The 19,326-nt window shown below is 49.7% G+C and overlaps 1 protein-coding gene and 1 pseudogene across 2 annotated transcripts in view; both read right to left on the reverse strand.

Moving 5' to 3' along the window:
• LOC105494396 (chymotrypsin like elastase 3B) overlaps positions 1 to 14,867 on the reverse strand; it is a 35,795-nt gene extending 20,928 nt beyond the window's left edge. The window contains exons 1-8 of one of the 2 annotated variants that reach the window (XM_011762771.2): positions 14,809 to 14,867; positions 13,442 to 13,527; positions 11,007 to 11,104; positions 10,756 to 10,890; positions 8,418 to 8,554; positions 7,917 to 8,059; positions 5,855 to 6,007; positions 3,089 to 3,300 (exon numbers count right to left, since the gene is read on the reverse strand). In XM_011762771.2, the coding sequence (XP_011761073.1) occupies positions 3,283 to 3,300; positions 5,855 to 6,007; positions 7,917 to 8,059; positions 8,418 to 8,554; positions 10,756 to 10,890; positions 11,007 to 11,104; positions 13,442 to 13,527; positions 14,809 to 14,848 (810 nt within the window). In that variant the 5' untranslated portion in view covers positions 14,849 to 14,867 and the 3' untranslated portion in view covers positions 3,089 to 3,282. Of the gene's footprint in view, positions 1 to 3,088; positions 3,301 to 5,854; positions 6,008 to 7,916; positions 8,060 to 8,344; positions 8,750 to 10,755; positions 10,891 to 11,006; positions 11,105 to 13,441; positions 13,528 to 14,808 lie in introns of those variants that run through there. The other variant, XM_071098901.1, reaches the window with a different exon arrangement.
• On the reverse strand, positions 4,600 to 4,699 carry LOC112429089 (U6 spliceosomal RNA; annotated as a pseudogene).
• Positions 14,868 to 19,326: the final 4,459 nt, after the last annotated feature.

Here is a 19,326-nt window from a genome sequence, read left to right on the forward strand (position 1 = left end):
TCCTGCCTCAGCCTCCTGAGTAGCTGGAATTACAGGCACCTGCCACCATACCCGGCTAATTTTTGTATTTTTTAGTAGAGATGGGGTTTCACCATGTTGGCCAGGCTCGTCACAAACTCCTGACCTTAAGTGATCCGCCCACCTCGGCCTCCCAAAGTGCTGGGATGACAGGCGCGAGCCACTGCACCCAGCCCACAGCTCCTTCTATAACCTGTTGAATATGTATGTTTAGCCAACTCTTTCAGCTTAAGGCTCCCATTCCAATCCATCCTCCTTTGGAGTGCCTGTTTCTGGTCTCTGCAGGAGGCTACACTTCCCAGCCTGTCAGCATGGCCACCATATAGGCTGTAACCCTTTATAAGATATAAAATCTCCTCTCCAAATGTATAGATCTTGGCCAGGCACAGTGGCTCATGCCTGTAATCCCAGCACTTTGGGAGGCCAAGGCGGGTGGATCACTTGAGGTCAGGAGTTTGAGACCAGCCTGAGCAACATGGTGAAACTTCATCTCTACCAAAATACAAAAATCAGGCCGGGCACGGTGGCTCATGCCTGTAGTCCCAGCACTTTGGGAGACCGAGGTGGGTGGATCACAAGATCAGGAGTTCAAGACCAGCCTGGTCAATATGGTGAAACCCCGTCTCTACTAAAAATACAAAAATTAGCTGAGCATGGTGGCTTGTGCCTGTAGTCCCAGCTGCTTGGGAGGCTGAGGCAGGAGAATTGCTTGAACCTGGGGGGCAGAGGTTGCAGTGAGCTGAGATCATGCCACTGCACTCCACCCTGGGCAACAGAGCGAGATTCCGTCTCAAAAAAAAAAAAAAAAAATCAGCCGGGCATGGTGGTGGGTGCCTGTAGTCCCAGCTACTTGGAAGGCTGAGGCAGGAGAATTGCTTGAACCTGGGAGGTGGACATTTCAGTGAGCCAAGATTGCGCCACTGCACTCCAGCCTGGGTGACAGGCTGGATCTAAAATATTATAGATCTCTTTTTCTAGTGGATGATTGTAATAGACATTTTTTAGAATATGAAGCAAAATGTGAAATTTGTTGATTCTGAAGGGAGGATACCTGAGTATAGGTATATATTATTCTCCATATTATCTATATTAAAATAATATATATTTATTCTCTGTTATATCATTCTCTATGTTGCATCTTTTTCAGTTGTAGCTGAAAGTATAAAGGGAGGCTACAAATGGGCCATTAATATTAAAGTCATTTGTGTGTGTCCTTGCTGGGACAATCTTTCCTTTCATGGTGTTCAAAGAGAAATATGAGTAAAGAGATTCCTTTTTTTGTTTGTTTGTGTGTTTTCTTTTTTGAGACAGAGTCTTGCTCTGTGCCCAGGCTGGAGTGCAGTGTCACAATCTCAGCTCACTACAGCCTCTGCCTCCTGGACTCAAGTGATTCTTCCACCTCAGTCTTCCGAGAAGCTGGGACTACAGGTACGCACCACCACACCTGGCTAATTTTTATATTTTTTGTAGAGATGGGATTTTACCATGTTTCCCAGGCTGGTCTCAAACTCCTGGGCTCAAGTGATCCACCCACCCTGGCCTCCCAAAGTGCTGGGATTACAGGTATGAACCACCAGGGCCAGCCAGACTCCCTTGTTTTATGTTGCTTTTGTCTGTGTAATGGCATTCTTTTTTTCTTTTTTAAGACGGAGTTTCAAACTCGTGACCTCGGGTGATCCACCTGCCTCAGCCTCCCAAAGTGCTAGGATTACAAGCATGAGCTACTGCACCTGGCCAGCGTTCTTTCTTTCAAAACTCAACTGTTTGCTGGCCTCTGGGCTCGTGTGCAGCATTGTGTGTGCCTGTGTGTGTGTACCTGTGTACCTGTGTATACCTGTGTACCTGTGTGTGTGTGTCTTCTCCCCGCTGCAGCAAGGGCTCTCCCTAGGGTTGCCTGACTTGTCTCTATTTTTCCAGCCCTGAACTTGCCACATGTTTAATGAATGACCCTGGTATGCTCATGACATGGTTAGGCTTTGTGTCCCCACCCAAATCTCATCTTGAATTGTAATCCCCATAATTTCCATGTGTCAAGGGAGAAGGTAATTGAATCATAGGGCGGTTTCCCCCGTGCTATTCGCATGATAGTGAGTGAGTTCTCACCGGATCTGATGGTTTTATAAGGGACTCTTCCCCCTTTGCGCTCCGCACTTTTCCTTCCTGCCACTTTGTAAAGAAGGTCCCTTGCTTTCCCTTCACCTTCCGCCATGATTGTAAGTTTCCTGAGGCCTCCCCAGCCATGCTGAACTGTCAATTAAACTTCTTTCCTTTATAAATTACCTAGTCTCGGGCAGTTCTTTATAGCAGTATCAACACAGAGTAATACAGCTCAGTTATCTTTAAATAATGAGCCACTTCAGGGCAGGAACCATGTCTCCTTACCCCTCTGAGCCCTCCTCTAAAACAAGGAATAAGTGTTTGTTGAATGAATGAATAACCAAAGCCCCCAGCCCATCAATGGAAGCTGAACACACACTGTCCTTCCCACTCTACCATGAGCCTTCTGAGGGGCTGGCAGGGTCTGTTTATCTGCAGATTTTTTTTTTTTTTTTCCGAGACGGAGTCTTGCTCTGTCACCCAGGCTGGAGTGCAGTGGTGCGATCTCGGCTCACTGCAAGCTCCGTCTCCTAGGTTCACGCCATTTTCCTGCCTCAGCCTCCCGAGTAGCTGGGACTACAGGCTCCCACCACCACGCCCACGCCCGGCTAATTTTTTTTTTTTTTTTTTTTTTTTTTTGTATTTTTAGTAGAGATGGGGTTTCACTGTGTTAGCCAGGATGGTCTCCATCTCCTGACCTCGTGATCCGCCCGCCTCGGCCTCCCAAAGTGCGGGGATTACAGGCTTGAGCCACCGTGCCCAGCCTATCTGCAGATTTTTACCACATTTATATGCCTGCATTGAAAACCTACTGACTTATGTGTGACTATATACTAAGGCGACCAAATTGCCCCAGTGTTCCTGGGACTTTCCCAGTCTTAGCATTAAGTGTCCAGTGTCTTAAGAATTCCTGAAGTTCCAGGCAAACCAGGATGGTCAAGTCGCCGGAAAGCAACTCCCTTCTCTCCCAGCATCATTTTTTCCTCATCTTCATATGAAAGGGTTGGACCTGATCCTATCTCTGCATGTGAGATCTAAGATTTTAGGAACAGGCCAGAGGGGAAGAGGTGAGTCAACAAAGAAAGATTCAACCTGGAATTTTCTGAGAGATCTTTATTCTTTATTCAGGATGTGGGATCGATCAGCACTGCCAGCTGGGCCTTGGTTCTAGTGGCTTGCTATGGTCTGGAAAAGTTGGGGGGATGGACAGAATAGTCAATTTAGGAGCACAGGTTCTGGAGCCAGATGAAACTAGGTTCAACGTCCAGCCCTGCTGTGTGACCCTGGGAGAGGGATTGACTTCTCTGAGCCTCAGTTTCCTCCTCTATGTAGTAGAGATAATGATAGAACTTACCTCATGGGGGGGTTCTTGATTAAATTGTTAACTAAGGTTCTCTCTACAATGCCTGGCACAAATTTAGATGGTATGTGTGCATATATATATATATGTGTGTGTGTGTGTGTATGTATATATACAAACAGAAAATATATACTTTGGGTTTTTTTTTTTTTAAACAGAGTTTCACTCTGTTGCCCAGGCTGGAGTGCAGCGGCACGATCTCAACTCACTGCAACCTCCACCTCTTGGGTTCATGCCATTCTCCTGCCTCAGCCTCCCAAGTAGCTGAGACTACAGGCATCCGCCACCACGCCTGGCTAATTTTTGTATTTTTAGTAGAGACGGGGTTTCACCGTGTTAGCCAGGATGGTCTCAATCTCCTGACCTCGTGATCTGCCCACCTCAGCCTCCCAAAGTGGAGGGATTACAGGTATTAGCCAATATGCCTGGCCTTTTTTTTTTTTTTTTTTTTTTTTTTTGAGACAGAGTCTTGCTTTGTCACCCAGGCTGGAGTGCAATGGCGCAGTCTCGGCTCACTGCAACCTCTGCCTCCCATATTCAAGCAATTCTCCTACCTCAGCCTCCCTAGTAGCTGGGATTATAGCCATGCACCACCACACCCGGCCAATTTTTTAATATTTTTGTAGAGACAGGGTTTCACCATATTGGCCAGGCTGGTCTCAAAATCCTGACCTTGTGATCCACCTGCCTCAGCCTACCAAAGTGCTGGGATTACGGGAGTGAGCTGCCGTGCCTGGCCTTATATATATATATATTTTTTAACATGGGTCTGGGAACCAAGGTATTATGATCTATAAATCATCACTATTACCATTTGTTTTTTCTTTTTTTTGAGATGGAGTCTTGCTCTGTCACCCAGGCTGGAGTGCAGTGGCGCAATCTCAGCTCACTGCAACCTCCGCCTCCCAGGTTGAAGCAATTCTCCTGCCTCAGCCTCCTCAGCATCTGGGACCACGTGCATGTACCACCACGCCCAGCTAATTTTTTGTATTCTTAGTAGAGACGGGGTTTCACCATGTTGGCCAGGCTGGAATTGAACTCCTGACCTCAGGTGATCCTCCTGCCTTGGCCTCCCAAAGTGCTGGGATTACAGGCACGAACCACTGCACTAGGCCAGAAATGTTTTTTTAATGGAAGTCTTCATGAGTTTGCATATCATCCTTGTGCAGGAGCCATGCTAATCTCTGTATCGTTCCAATTTTAGTTTATGTGCTCCCAAAGCAAGCATTATTATTATTTTTTTTTAAGAGACAGGGTCTTGCTGTGTTGCCCAGGCTGGAGTGCAGTGGCACCATCTCAACTCACTGTAACCTCCGCCTCTTGGGTTGGAGTACAGTGGCTATTCACAGGTGTGATCCTACTACTTATCAGCATGGGAGTTTTGACCTGCTCCGTTTCTGACCTGGGACAGTTCACCCCTCCTTAGGCCACCTGGTGGTCCCCACTCCCAGAAGATCACCACATTGATGCCAAACTTGGTGCAGAACCCAATGGGTATAGCGTACTACAGCCCAGAACTCCAGGGCTCAAGCGATCCTCCTGAGTATCTGGGACTACAGGTGGGCATCACTGCACCCAGCTAGCTATTACTTTTTGTTGTTTTGGAGACAGAGTCTTGCTCTGTCACCCAGGCTGCAGTGCAGTGGTATGATCTCGACTGACTGCAACCTGCACCTCCCAAGTTCAAACAATTCTCTGCCTCAGCCTCCCAAGCAGCTGGGATTACAGGCACCCACCACCACACCCGCCTAAGTTTTGTGTTTTTAGTAGAGATGGGGTTTCACCATCTTGGCCAGGCCGGTCTTGAACTCCTGACCTCGTGATTCACCTGCCTCAGCCTCCCAAAGTGCTGGGATTACAGGCATGAGTACACCGAGCCCAGCTATTACTCTCTCTTTTTTTTCTTTTCTTTTCTTTTTTCTTTAAGCTATTACTGTTATCATGAGCATTACTAATCCTCTCTGATGACCCATCCCCAGATGAAGCCTGGGGCCTGGACTCCCCGCTCTTGGCTCTCGTCAGACTTTGTCATTATCGTTTATGTAATCACCTGTCCCCCAGCAGGCAGCCTCTGGTCTGGCATGTCTCTCTATCCTCCCTGACAAGAGAGGACAAGACCAGAGGAGATACTTTATAAATACTTGTTGAAATAAGGAAGTTCAGCTGTAGTTCCAAGCGCCACTCAGAAGCCATCAAGTTCCCGGAGACACACTATATCAGAAAACATCCCCAAGCTCTTCTGGAATGTCCCCAAGGGCCCTTCCCCACTGAGCTTCTAGGATCCTTTCAGGCCCTCCCCCAGGATCCAACGTTTCTCACCCATCACCTCTCAGAAGAGCCACCACCCTGGAGCCCTCCCGGCCGCCCTGCCCTCCTCACCTCCTCGATCCAGTCGATGAAGGCCGAGACTCGAGTGAACACTGTGGGCTTCCTTTGGGTGTTGCAGCCAAAGGAAGAAACAAAGCTGGTCACACCGTGGACCTGCCAGCCACCATCGTCTGTGGGGCAGTTGAGGGGTCCTCCAGAGTCACCCTGGAACCGTCAGAGAGGGGTGGGTGGCTGAGCCATGTCTGAGGTTTTTGGAACTGGTTCTGAACTCGGGATTTCGAGAAATTCCGACATTACTTGACCCCTCTAAACCTCAGCTTGCTCATTTTTTCCTTATTATTTGTAATTTTTAAAATTTTTTTAGGTGGAGTCTCACTTTGTCCAGGCTAGAGTGCAGTGGTGCGATCTTGGCTCACTGCAACCTCCATCTCCCGGCTCCCAGGTTCAAGTGATTCTTCTGCCTCCCAGGTAGCTGGGATTACAGGCACCTGCCACCACACCCAGCTAATTTTTGTATATTTAATAGAGATGGGGTTTCACCATGTTGGCCAGGCTGGTCTCGAAGTCCTGACCTCAGGTGATCCACCCACCTCGGCCTCCCAAAGGGATTATGGGTGTGAGCCACGCGCCCAGACAGCTGACTCATTTGTGATAGGGAATAGTAGTATCTATCCAAGAGCCTAGGGAGTTACATGAGATGATGCATGATCTTAGCACGATATCCAGTAGAGAAGAAGCACTCAATAAACGTAGTTCTTATTGGCAGTACTATAGTTAATTATTAATTCATATTCAATTATAATACAATGAGGGGGCCGGGCGCGGTGGCTCAAGCCTGTAATCCCAGCACTTTGGGAGGCTGAGATGGGCGGATCACGAGGTCAGGAGATCGAGACCATCCTGGTGAACACGGTGAAACCCCGTCTCTACTAAAAAAAATACAAAAAACTAGCTGGGTGAGGTGGCGGGTGCCTGTAGTCCCAGCTACCTGGGAGGCTGAGGCAGGAGAATGGTGTGAACCTGGGAGGCGGAGCTTGCAGTGAGCTGAGATCCGGCCACTGCACTCCAGGCTGGGCGACAGAGCGAGACTCCGTCTCAAAAAAAAAAAAAAAAAAAAAAAATACAATGAGGGTATTTGATAGTATTTTTTTTCTTTAACAGACAAGGTCTTGACCAGGCACAGTGGCTCATGTCTGTAAACACGACAGTTTGGAAGGCCAAGGCAGGAGGATCACTTGAGCCCAAGAGTTAGAGACCAGCCTGGGCAACATGGTGAGACCTCATCTCTACAAAAAATTTAAAAATTAACTAGGCATTGTGGCATGCGTTTGTACTCCTGGTTACTTGGGAGGCTGACCTGGGAGGGTTGCTTGAGCCCAGGAGGGTAAGGCTACAGTGAGCTGTGATGGCGTCACTGCACTCCAGCCTGGGCAACAGAGCAAGATCCTGTCTCAAAAAAAAAAAAAAAAAAAAAAGACAATGTCTTGCTCTGTCACCCAGGCTTGAGTGCAATGGCAAAAATCATAGCCCACTGTAAGCTTCAACTCCCAGGCTCAAACAATTCTCCCACCTTAGCCTCTCAAGTATTTGGGACTAAAGATAAGTGCCACCATGCCTGACTAATTAAAAAAAGCTTTTTTGTAGATGGACATCTCACCATGTTACCTAGGCTGGTCTCAAACTCCTGGCCTCAAGCAATCCTCCAACCTCAGCCTCCCAAAGCACTTGGATGATAGGCATGAGCAACTGTGCCCAGAACAATGATAGAATTCTTAATGTTGAATTATAACTTCAGAACGACAGAGTTGACCTGGCATTAGAGGTTATGGTACCAGTATCTCCTCCTGTGCTGATGCGGAAGCCTGAGGACCAGGGAGAGACAATGACTTGTCACAAGTCGTGTCAGTGTGTGAGCTGAGACTGCAACCCGGGGGTCCCGACTCCCAGGCCTGGGCTCTGTGTCTGGACTGCGCTGACTTCCTCCAAGTCCTGCCTGGCCTGGAGGCTGAATGGGGCAAGCAGGCAAGATCCCTCCTCCACGTTCCAGACAGTTGGCCCCATTCCAAGGCCCTGCACACCCGGCACCACCTCGTGCAGGTAAGAGCTGACTCACGTTGCAGCCGGAGCGGATGTCCCCACCAGCACACACCATGGTCTTCTTCACGGTGGAACCCCACCAGTTCCACTTGGAGCAGTGCTCATAGTCCACCACGGGCAGCAGGGCCTGCTGCAGCTTGTCTGGGAGTGGTCCGTTGGCTGCAGGGATAAAAAGCACCGAGTCAGGGGCCTGGGGGCACAGGGCTAGGAGCCCCAGAGGAAGGGGGCATTCAGGGCGCACAGCTCTTCCGCCCTGATGAGGACTCTCTTCCCACCCGCTAAATGGTCCTGCGTGCTTTGTGCACAATTACATCCCCAGCACCTGGCACACAGGAGGCACCAAAACATGTGCAAATGACCACATTCATGTTTTGGAGGTTGGTAGGAGAAGGCTGCAGCTGGAGAGAAACGGGAGAAAACTACAAGGTCCGGTCTTGGTGTTACCTTCAACCTGCAGCCCCCAAGCCCTGTCTTTCTGACGCTGTCCCTGTGGGCAGCTAGAGAAGTCAGCACGTACTATAGAGACGGCCCCAGCCGGTGATGTAGCAGGGTGTCTCATTGGGAAGGATGTCACCAGCGGGAGGGAGTGAGGCGAGCTGGACGGCGTCTCCCAGCTGGGCGCTGCGTGAGAGCTTGATGAGGGCGATGTCATTGCTGGGGAAGAGGGAAGAGTCACAGGGCCTGGTCCTTCAGCCGGCCCAAGTCCTACCCTCCAGCTGTTGCTCCAGGCTATTCCACCTCTGAGATGCCCCGGCTCCTTTACCCTCCAAATCCACTCTTTCATCATCATCATCATCATTATTATTGAGACACAGTCTCGGTGTGTTGCCCAGGCTGGAGTGCGGTGTCACAATCATAGCTCACTGCAGCCTCCTGGACCAAGGGATCCTCCCGCTATCACCTCCTGAAGTGCTGGAATTACAGGCATGAACCACTACACCTGGCCCAAATCGTTCTTAAGGCTGAGCAATTTTTTTTATTTTTTATTTTTTGAGTCAGAGTCTCACTCTGTTGCCCAAACTGGAGTGCAGTGGCATGATCTTGGCTCACTGCAACCTCCACCTCCTGGGTTCAAGTGATTTTCCTGCCTCAGCCTCCTGAGTAGCTGGGATTACAGGTGCACGCCACCATGCCTGGCTAATTTTTGTTTATTATTTTTAGTAGAGATGGGGTTTTGCCATGTTGGCCAGGGTGGTCTAGAACTCCTGACCTCAGGTGATCTGCCCGCCTCAGCCTCCCAAAGTGCTGGGATTACAGGCATGAACTACCATGCCCAGCCAAGGTTTAACAATTTTAAGAAGCACTTCTAGCCCCTTGGCTCACTCTGACCCTTGGCCTTCAGAATTGCCCTCTCCTTTGGCACTTTAACCCTCACAGTTCAGTATCAGAATCACCTGGAGGGCTTGTTAAAACAGACTACTGAGGATCACGAGGTTAAGAGATCGAGACCATCCTGACTAACACGGTGAAATCCCGTCTCTACTAAAAATACAAAAAAAAATTCGCCAGGCATGGTGGCGGGCACCTGTAGTCCCAGCTATTTGGGAGACTGAGGCAGGAGAATGGTGTGAACCCGGGAGGCGGAGCTTGCAGTGAGCCAAGATCGCACCACCGCACTCCAGCCTGGGCAACAGAGCGAGACTCAGTTTCAAAAAACAAAACAAAATAAAAAATAGACTGCTGCATCCCACCCCAGTTTCTGATGCAGTGGATCTTGGCTAAGGCCCAATAATTCACTTTTTTTTTTTTTTTTTGAGACAGAGTCTTGCTCTGTCTCCCAGGCTGGAGTACAATGGAGTGATCTTGGCTCACTGCAACCTCTGCCTCCTGGGTTCAAGCAATTCTCCTGCCTCAGCCTCCAGGGTAGCTAGCATTATAGGTGTGCATCACCATGTCTGGCTAATTTTTTAAATTTTTAGCAGAGACAGGGTTTCACCATGTTGGCCAGGCTGGTCACGAGCTCCTGAGCTCAAGTGATTCACCTGCCTCGGCCTCTGAAAGTGCTGGGATTACCGTGCCTGGCCAATAATTCACATTTCTACAGGTTCCCAGGTGATGCTGATACTGCCAGCCCAGGGACCACATTTTGAGAACCACTGCCCTCTGTCTTCACCTGCCTGCGTGTCACTCCAGTCCAGTCCTTTTGTCTGGGTCTCCGTTTTCTCTCTACTCACCCCAGAAGCCCTGTGAAGACGGGTCGGGGTTTCCATCATACGGTGCTTCACTCCTATACTGCCTTTGCAGGGGTTCCGCACCCGTCTTTGACCCTCTCGCCAGAAAAAACTGAGGCACTCAGACTTAATTTTTCACACACTTGAAGGGCATAAGATTGTCTCCTTGGCCTTCACAACCACCCAGGATGCCCAACTTCATGATCACCTTTTGACAAATGGCAAAACTGAGGCCCAGGGAAGGCCAGTGACTTGCTCAGGCTATACAGAGAGTTAATGGCCAGAGCCTGACTCTCAGGCCAGTGCTCCTCCTTTTACCCATAGTACTGGGAGCCCAGGATGCACTGGGTGAGCCATCTATTGAATGGAGAAACCCTCGGATTTAGGGGAAAGGTAGCAGAGGAATCCTGAGCTCTGAAGCTACTAGCCAAGTGGCCTTGGGGGAGTTCCTGCCACTCCCTGAGCTCTGCCATCCCCTCTATAGGAAGACAGGTTAGGTGGTGATGGTCCTTAAAGACTCTGCTGGCTTCAACCCTCAGTGTGTGAGACCTGGACACAGGCTGCTGGACTCAGCACCCCCTCCCTGCATGCCTACTCAGAGTTGGAGCCTACTCAGACTTGGCTGTGGGTCATGGAGGGACGAGTAGAGGAGCCTTTGAGTTCCAGACTGGAGCATTCACTCACCCACAGGCCACACACAAGCGGTTCCAGAGCGGATGCACAAAGAGGTCGCCCGAGTTGATGGGGATCACCTGCTCGGGGCCCTCCTTCACAGCAAGGTTGTAGTCGCCTAACACCACCTGGTAGGTCAGGGAGCTCCTGCGGGAGGAAGTGAGGTCAGTCTGGGCCTGACTGGCTCACCTCCCTCCTTCCCCATCATCACCCACTCTCTCCGGCTGCCCGGGTCATAGGCAGGGACAGGGTAGAGAACTCACGAGATGCAGTGGCCCGCAGTCACAACCCAGTCGGGGGCGATGAGGCTGCCACCGCAGGTGTGGTGGAAGCTTCCATTTTTCTCATACTGCAGGGAAACCTGGTGGCCCAGGAAGAGGGCCTGAGTGGGCTGGTCCCCACCACGAGAGTTGCCACCAGTGGCTGTATAGGTTGTGCACTGTGCAACTCTAGAGGGCGCCATTCGCACAGAAAACAAGAGCATGCTCTGAAATGTGCAGCGCACGACCTGCACAGCTGCCTGTGGCGGCCCCATCATTTTTCCGTGGGAGTCACATTTTGATTCTCCAAAGCCTCCCTGCACCAGGACTATGACCTCCCTGGGGACCCCAACGTTCTCTACCTTCTGTCTCCTGAGAGCCCTTGATGGCCCTCTGTTCTATCACACACCCCTTACTCCATCTTTTTTTTTTTTTTTTTGAGATAGAGCTTTGCTCTTGTTGCCCAGTCTAGAGTGCAATGGTGGCAATCTCAGCTCATTTCAACCTCCACCTCCCGGGTTCAAGCGATTCTCCTGCCTCAGCCTCCAGAGTAGCTGGGATTACAGGCACCTGCCATCATGCCCGGCTAATTTTGTATTTTTAGTAGACATGGAGTTTCACCATGTTGGCCAGGCTGGTCTTGAGTTCCTCACCTCAGGTGATCTGCCCACCTCAGCTTCCCGATGTGCTGGGATTACAGGCAGGAGCCACCATGCCCAGCCCCCCTGACTCTTTTGAACCTCCGATCTTTCAAGGCTTCTTGAGCTTTCTGAAGCACAGCTCACCCTGATGAATTCTTTGCCTCTCTTCTCATTTCCTACACATTCTGATTTTCAAAAGCTCCCTCTAGACCAGGGTTAGCAAACTGTGGACCGTGGGCCACATCAGCCTCCTGGTCTGTTTTTGTAATAAAGATGTCCTGGAAATAGTCACATTCATTTCTGTATTGTTTGTGTCTGCTTTCATGCTACCATGGCACAGTCAAGTCATTAACATCCAAACCATCAAATAACCTAAAATATTCACTCTCTGGCCCTTTACAGAACAAGCCTGCTGACCCTCTCCAATAAAAGTTCCCGCGATCATGGGAATGTTCTATATCTTTGCTGTCCAATATGGTAGCCACTAGCCACATGTGACTATCAAACATTTGAAATGTGGCAAGCAGGACAAGCATGGTGGCTCATGCCTATAGTTCCAGCACTTCGGGAGGTCAAGACGGGAGGATCACTGGAGCTCAGAAGTTCGAGGCAAGCCTGGGCAACATAGCGAGACCCCATCTCTACAAAAATATATAAAAATTAGCTGCACATGGTGGCACATGCCTGTAGTCCTCTCTACACAGGAGGCTGAGGTGGGATGATTGCTTGGACCTAGGGGATCAAGGCTGCTGTGATCTGAGATCACACCACTGCACTCCAGCCTGGGCAACAGAGCAAGATCCTGTCTCAAAAAAAAAAAAAAGAAAAGAAAAGAAATATGGCAAGCACCGAGGAACTGAATTGTTAACATTATTTAAGTAAATTTCAGCTGGCTGCAGTGACTCACACCTGTAATCCCAGCACTTTGAGAGGCTGAGGCAGGTGGATCACCTGAGGTCAGGAGTTCCAGACTGGCCTGGCCAACATACTGAAACCCTGTTTCTACTAAAAATACAAAATTAGCCTGGCTTGGTGGCACGTGCCTGTAATGCCAGCTACTTGGGAGGCTGAGGTAGGAGAACTGCTTGAACCCAGGTGGCAGAGGTTGCAGTAAGCCAAGATCATGCCATGGCACTTCAGCCTGGGCAACAAGAGTGAAACTCTGTCTCAATAATAATAATAATTTAATTAAAAAAAATTTTTTTTGAGACAGTCTCACTCTGTCGCCTGGGGCTGGAGTGCAGTGGCACGATCTTGTCTCACTGCAACCTCCGCCTCCCGGTTTCAAGCAGTTCCTCTGCCTCAGCCTCCCGAGTAGCTGGGATTACAGGCGTGAGCCACCGCGCCTGGCCTAATTTAATTAAATTTAAACAACCACAGCACATCAAGTCCAGCCTTCTGAGCTTCCCTCCACTGGCCTTACAAGACCCCTTACTCCCTTATTGCTTTCAGACCTCATAGCCCTGTTGTATCATCCTAGGAATCTAGAAATGAGTCTCTCAAAATTTCACTTCTTCAACACAGTGCCTGAAATTCCACCATCAGTGTGCCAACTCCTTGAGTTAAGCATTACCTTCACCCCCAATTCCACTTTTAAGTTGCAAATAGCCCAGTGAGGGTTACAGATGGAGTGGGCAAAACCTCCCTGTGAAGTAGATGGTCCAAGGGCTGCCTGGTTTTTGGAAGCTGAAGTGGACATTGCAAAGGGAGCAATGGTGTCAAGGCTGGATGCCACACCATTAGAGCTTAGGGTCCAGAGCCCATGGTGGGAATGAGTACAGCTGGTATTGCTCTTACCTGCCAGGGCCAGCTGTAGGGGACCGCATCCTCACCATTGACAACGCGGCTGGAAGGGTGAGAGGAAGGTTGGCCATAGCCTGAGGCTAGAGGGGAGAGGAGAGCTGTCAATCATCTGAAGGGTCCCAACAAGCAAAGAGGAGACCAGGGTCCCAGTCCAAGCTGTGCTTTCAACGGGCTGTGTGGCCCCATGCAAGCCTCTTTTGCCCTCTGGACCTCAGTAACTACACATGAACTGTGAACATTTAAACTAGAGCAGGGCTTTACAGAATCCCAGGAGTCCAGGGATAGAGATTAAAATGTGGCCTCCTTCATCGGGAGGATTGAAGAGGTTGATACACTTAGAACAATGCCTGGCCCTCGATGAGCCCTCAAAAACTGATAGCTATTGTCATACAGAGTGGAGGCTTTAAAGAAGGACTTCCTGGGGTCAAAGTGCAGCTCTGGGCAGTGTGTGGTGGCTCACACCTGTAATCCTAGTGCTTTGAGAGGGTGAGGCGGGAGGATCGCTTGAGCCCAGGAATTTGAGACCAGCCTGGGCAACATAGCAAGACCTCATCTCTAGAAAAATAAAGTAAAATAAAATAAAGTAGTCAGGTATGGTGGCATGTGCCTGTAATCTCAGCTACTCAGGAGGCTAAGGTGGTAGGATTGCTTGAGGCCAGGATATTGAGACCAGTCTGGGCAACAAAGCAAGACCCCATCTATACAAAAAAAAGCAAAAATAAAAACATTAAGTGCAGCTCTGCCTTTTGTTCTATGATAAGCTACTTTACTTCCCTGAGGGTCGGTAAAATGGGGATAATGATAATACTGATCTCATGCGGCTGTTGTGAAAATTACATAAGAAAATGTAAGAAAAACCCTAAACATTCTGCCTGGCACATAGTAAGCACTCAATCATGTTATCTGTTACCATTATTGTCAGTCAAGGGAGGCTGCTTGGAATTGGTGGCCCTGAGCTGGAATGGAATATGGCAGAGAGACGAGGAAAATGTCAGAGCATAGTATATGGAGCCAGGTAGCGGGAGTGTGAGAGGAGAGTTGGAGTGGTAAGTAGAACAATGGAAATTCAACCCAAGACGTCCAACCACAGAGCCCAAACTCTTAACTGTTTGACTTTGTTTACTGCCCCCATCAAGGACTTCCACTACAGCCCTTCATGGTCTTTCTCCATCCACGGTTCCCTCCAGTCTCCTGCTCCATCATAAGCTGAAAGCCCCCATAGTCATGCCCCCGGGTACAAGCTGAGACCCCCTTCTGTGGAACCAGGCGTAGGGTGTCATGGGACTCAAAGCGAGTGGTAGATTTCAAAGATTCCTAGTCTAGGGCAGCCCAGAGAGCACACACACAGGTTGGGGTCTTACCAAAGGCCACAAGGAGGAGGGAACTGAGAAGCCGAAGCATCGTGAGTTTTGCGATGATAAGAAAAGGACACAGAGCCTGGGGCTCTAATATAGGGCAGAAGGTGAGCAGGGGGCGGATTGGGCCCTACTCCCAGAACAGGTGGTGGAACTCCAGGTCTCCCATGGTCCAAGGCCACAGTCCTCACCCACTGCAGATGGAGGAGTGACAGCCAAAGGAAGGACCTAATGTTCCCTCTAACAGGTGGCTGCACAGGTGGCATGGAGTAGCCAACTGATAACAGGGGCTCGGGAAGAAAAACTCATGTCAGGACAAGACCTCCTCTTTCCGAAAGAACAGGGTTAAATCCTGGTTCTGCCACCTCCAAGCTCTGCGACTTTGGGTACATGGCTTAACTTCTCTGAGTCTCAGTTTTCTCATCTCTAACATGAGATTCATATTAGTACCCACCTCCACAAAAAATTTTTTGTTGAGCACTTTTTCTCTATATATCCGGTGCTGTTCTAGGGGATACAGCTGTGAAAAATACATGGTCTCAGCCCTTCTAGAGTTTGAGTCTAGGCCAGGAGCGGTGGCTCACACCTGTGATCCCAGCACTTTGGGAGGCCAAGGCCGGAGGATCACTTGAGGTCAGAAGTTCGAGACATGGTGAAACCCCATCTCTGCTAAAACTACAAAAATTAGCCAGGCATGGTGGTGGGCACCTGTAATCCCAGCACCTGTAATCCTAGCTACTGGGAGGCTGAGGAAGGAGAATCGCTTGAACCCGAGAGGTGGGGAGGCAGAGGCTGCAGTGAGCCGCGATCATGCCACCACACTCCAGCCTGGGCCACAGAGCAAGACTCTCTAAAAAAAACAAAAACAAAAACAAACCAAAAAAACAGAAAAGAAAGTGAAACATGGGTGATTGGGGTAGGAATGGGAGTAAGTCATTTAGATGGGGGGACAGGGAAAGTGATATTTGGGCTGAGGAGGTCACATCTGATGGAGTCCTGAGGATAAGTAAAAGCCAGCCACGGGAATCCCCGAAAGAAACGCACTCTGAAGGGAGGGGACAGCAGGTGCGAAGTTCTGGAGGCTGTAATGGGCTTGGCTTGTTCAAAGAAGGGGAGGCCAGTGTGACAGGAGCTTGGTGGTCAAAGTAGAGAGTGGTGGGAGATGAGGTCAATGAGCAGGCGACCCTGAAAGCTGAATTCATGGGTGATCCAGCAGTTTCCCTCCTAGGTCTCCACCGTGAGAAAATCTTACATGTGCTTCAGGAGGTGTGGATGAGATTGTTTGCCACAGTCCCCGTTCTCAAACCTCCACAGCAAAGACCTAGAAACAACTCCCACGTCCATCAAGGTTCGTACGTGAATATGTGTAGCGTATTCACACAATGGATTATTATTTCTTTATAGTGGTGCGATCTTGGCTCACTGCAACCTCCACCTCACGGGTTCAAGCATTTCTCCTGCCTCAGCCTCCTGAGCAGCTGGGATTACAGGCATGCACCACCACATCAGCTAATTTTTGTATTTTTAGTAGAGATGGGGTTTCACCATGTTGACCAGGCTGGTCTCCAACTCCTGACCTCTGGTGATCCACCCACCTCGACCTCCCAAAGTGCTGGGATTACAGGCATGAGCCACTGCGCCCGGCCAGATGGGGCAATTTCAATGGATCCCTCCTGGGGGAAAGTCAGACATCTTGCTGGACAAGTTTTCTTTTAGGAGTGACCCCCCTCCAATCACACCCTAGCCACTCTGATAGCCTGGGTTCGTGGAACGTGTGTGGATACAGCGGAAGCAGCTGTGAAAATTCTTCATACTGTGATAAAAATAGCCATGCCCTCCCCTGCCCTCTGTTCCCTATGCGCCCGGACATGTTTATTTACTCAGCTTGAAAGCTCTGAGCCATTCTCCAGACCCTACCCAGGGGTAGAAGGAGGGAGAGGCCCAGGAGGTGGCTGGGGAGAGAGAGGGTAGGTCTCATACGCCCAGATTCCACTGCAGAGTGTCTGAAACCGACAGGGCCTAAAACGCAATCTAATCCAACCACTTCTGTCTGACAGAAGGGAAAATGATGACCCAGAGAAAAGCCAGGACACGCTCAAGTCTCCCTGGTTTGTCACTGCTTGGCCTGGTGAAGGGTTAGCCCAAAGGCACAGGGAGGGTCCACTCTCTTTCCCCCAACTTCAAACAAGAAGCCTTCCCAGCTTCTTAACCAGGTGACCTTGAGCAAGTCCCAGCCTCTCTGTCAGTTCTGCTGGGTCCCCAGGGAGAGGGGCTCCCTGAGGCCGACTGTCCCATCACAACCCCTGCCTGGTTGGTCACTTCAAGGCCCTATGGACCGACACTGTCAGTTGCACAGCTGATTAACTCTCCGAGGCTTTTCTGGCCTAGGAGTAGCTTGAGTGAAATCTCTGAACATGAACCTCCTGCCAACACCTGCTCCCCAAGAGGGAAGACGAGGGATTAGAGCTACTTTAGGCCTCAGCCGGAAGCAAAGCAAGTCATTTCCTGAATGGGAGGTGGAGGTTAGGCCGGAGAGTATGGAAAATTAGGAGGTCAGTCTGGAAAAGAGAGGGAGGGGAGGGAAGCTGGGGAGGGGATGGAGGGGCAGCTGGTGAGCCTTTTTCTTGGACTGGGAGAGTTCCATTCTTTCTAGTTCCCACCCATAGGAAGCTCTTTGAGGGTCAAAACTTTGTCTTATTCCTCTTCGGATTCCCAATGCCTAGAAAGGATCCTGGCATATGGTAGGTTGTCAACAGCACGTATTAAAGGAGGCAACAAATGAATGAAGGAAGCAAAAGGACTCTTCAAACGCCCTCCTCTTCCTACCTTGAAAGCATGTTTGAGCCTGACATTCATGCAGGGTGCACCTGGAGGGTGTCCCCTCTGTGTGGCCTGGAAAAGGGCAGCAGCGTCTGGATGGTGTCCTGATGGGCAGCATTCTAGAGATATTAATAGATGTTTGATGATAAATGGACCCACTAGGATGGAGCCCCCATGGGGCGGGGGGTTTTGTGTGCTTTGTTCAGTGCTGTGGCCTCAGCTCCCAGAATATAACCCAGTGGGCACTCAGTGAAGAACTAAATGTCACATGGGATTGGGAAATATGAGGTCAAAGTTTGAATTGTTCTTTCCTACAGGACTTCTCAGAGCCTTTAATATGCCAATGTTTACAGTGAATCACACACACTGGTCTTAAGTCCAGGACTGTGGTGCCTTATTGCCCTGCAGTTTCTGTGAAAATAAGATATTCCAAATCTAAGCTGTTGGAACTTTAAAATACCTTAGACTTAAGGGAATGAGATACGGGACCTGAGTAACGTAAACAATAAGCCATAACTTTTGGATTAGCTTTTCCTCACCTACATTGTTTTATAAAATGTTGTAAATGACTAAAGGGTGACAGGGCAGACTCTTTCCCTCTTAACTGTCAATCTTCATTATAGCTTAATTTCCTTCTTTTCTTTCTCAAACAAAGACTCCTGACTCTCCCATTATCTAAGATAGAATGTTAAATACACAAATTGGAAAGGAAAATAAAACAAACTGTATGGAAAAGAAGACAAATTTTAACTAGCTATATTGTTGTAACTCATAAACCAGCCTGGTATGGAAAATATTATAGTCCTACTAAATTTCTTTGTTTTCTGCCTGTATGAGCAAGATCTTAATTTTTTTTTTTTTTTTGAGACGGAGTCTCGCTCTGTCGCCCAGGCTGGAGTGCAGTGGCCGGATCTCAGCTCACTGCAAGCTCCGCCTCCCGGGTTCACGCCATTCTCCTGCCTCAGCCTCCCAAGTAGCTGGGACTACAGGCGCCCGCCACCTCGCCCGGCTAGTTTTTTGTACTTTTTAGTAGAGACGGGGTTTCACCGTGTTAGCCAGGATGGTCTCGATCTCCCGACCTCGTGATCCGCCCGTCTCGGCCTCCCAAAGTGCTGGGATTACAGGCTTGAGCCACCGCGCCCGGCCTTTTTTTTTTTTTTTTTGAGACGGAGTCTTGCTCTGTCGCCCAGGCTGGAGTGCAGTGGCCGGATCTCAGCTCACTGCAAGCTCCGCCTCCCGGGTTTAGGCCATTCTCCTGCCTCAGCCTCCGGAGTAGCTGGGACTACAGGCGCCCACCACCTCGCCCGGCTAGTTTTTTATATTTTTAGTAGAGACGGGGTTTCACCGTGTTCGCCAGGATGGTCTCGATCTCCCGACCTCGTGATCCGCCCGTCTCGGCCTCCCAAAGTGCTGGGATTACAGGCTTGAGCCACCGCGCCCGGCCTTTTTTTTTTTTTTTTTTAATGAGAAGAAGTCTCGTTCTTGTCCCCCAGGCTGGAGTGCGATGGCAAGATCTCGGCTTATTGCAACCTCCGCCTCCCCGGTTCAAGCGATTCTCCTGCCCTCAGCCTCCCACGGAGTTGGAATTACAGGCACCTGCTACCATGCCGGACTTATTTTTGTATTTTTAGTAGAGGCAGGGTTTCACCACATTGGCCAGACTGGTCTCAAACTCCTAATCTCAGGTTATCCTCCCACCTTGGC

This window comes from Macaca nemestrina, chromosome 1 (assembly GCF_043159975.1).
Source record: "Macaca nemestrina isolate mMacNem1 chromosome 1, mMacNem.hap1, whole genome shotgun sequence".
Taxonomy (NCBI): domain Eukaryota; kingdom Metazoa; phylum Chordata; class Mammalia; order Primates; family Cercopithecidae; genus Macaca; species Macaca nemestrina.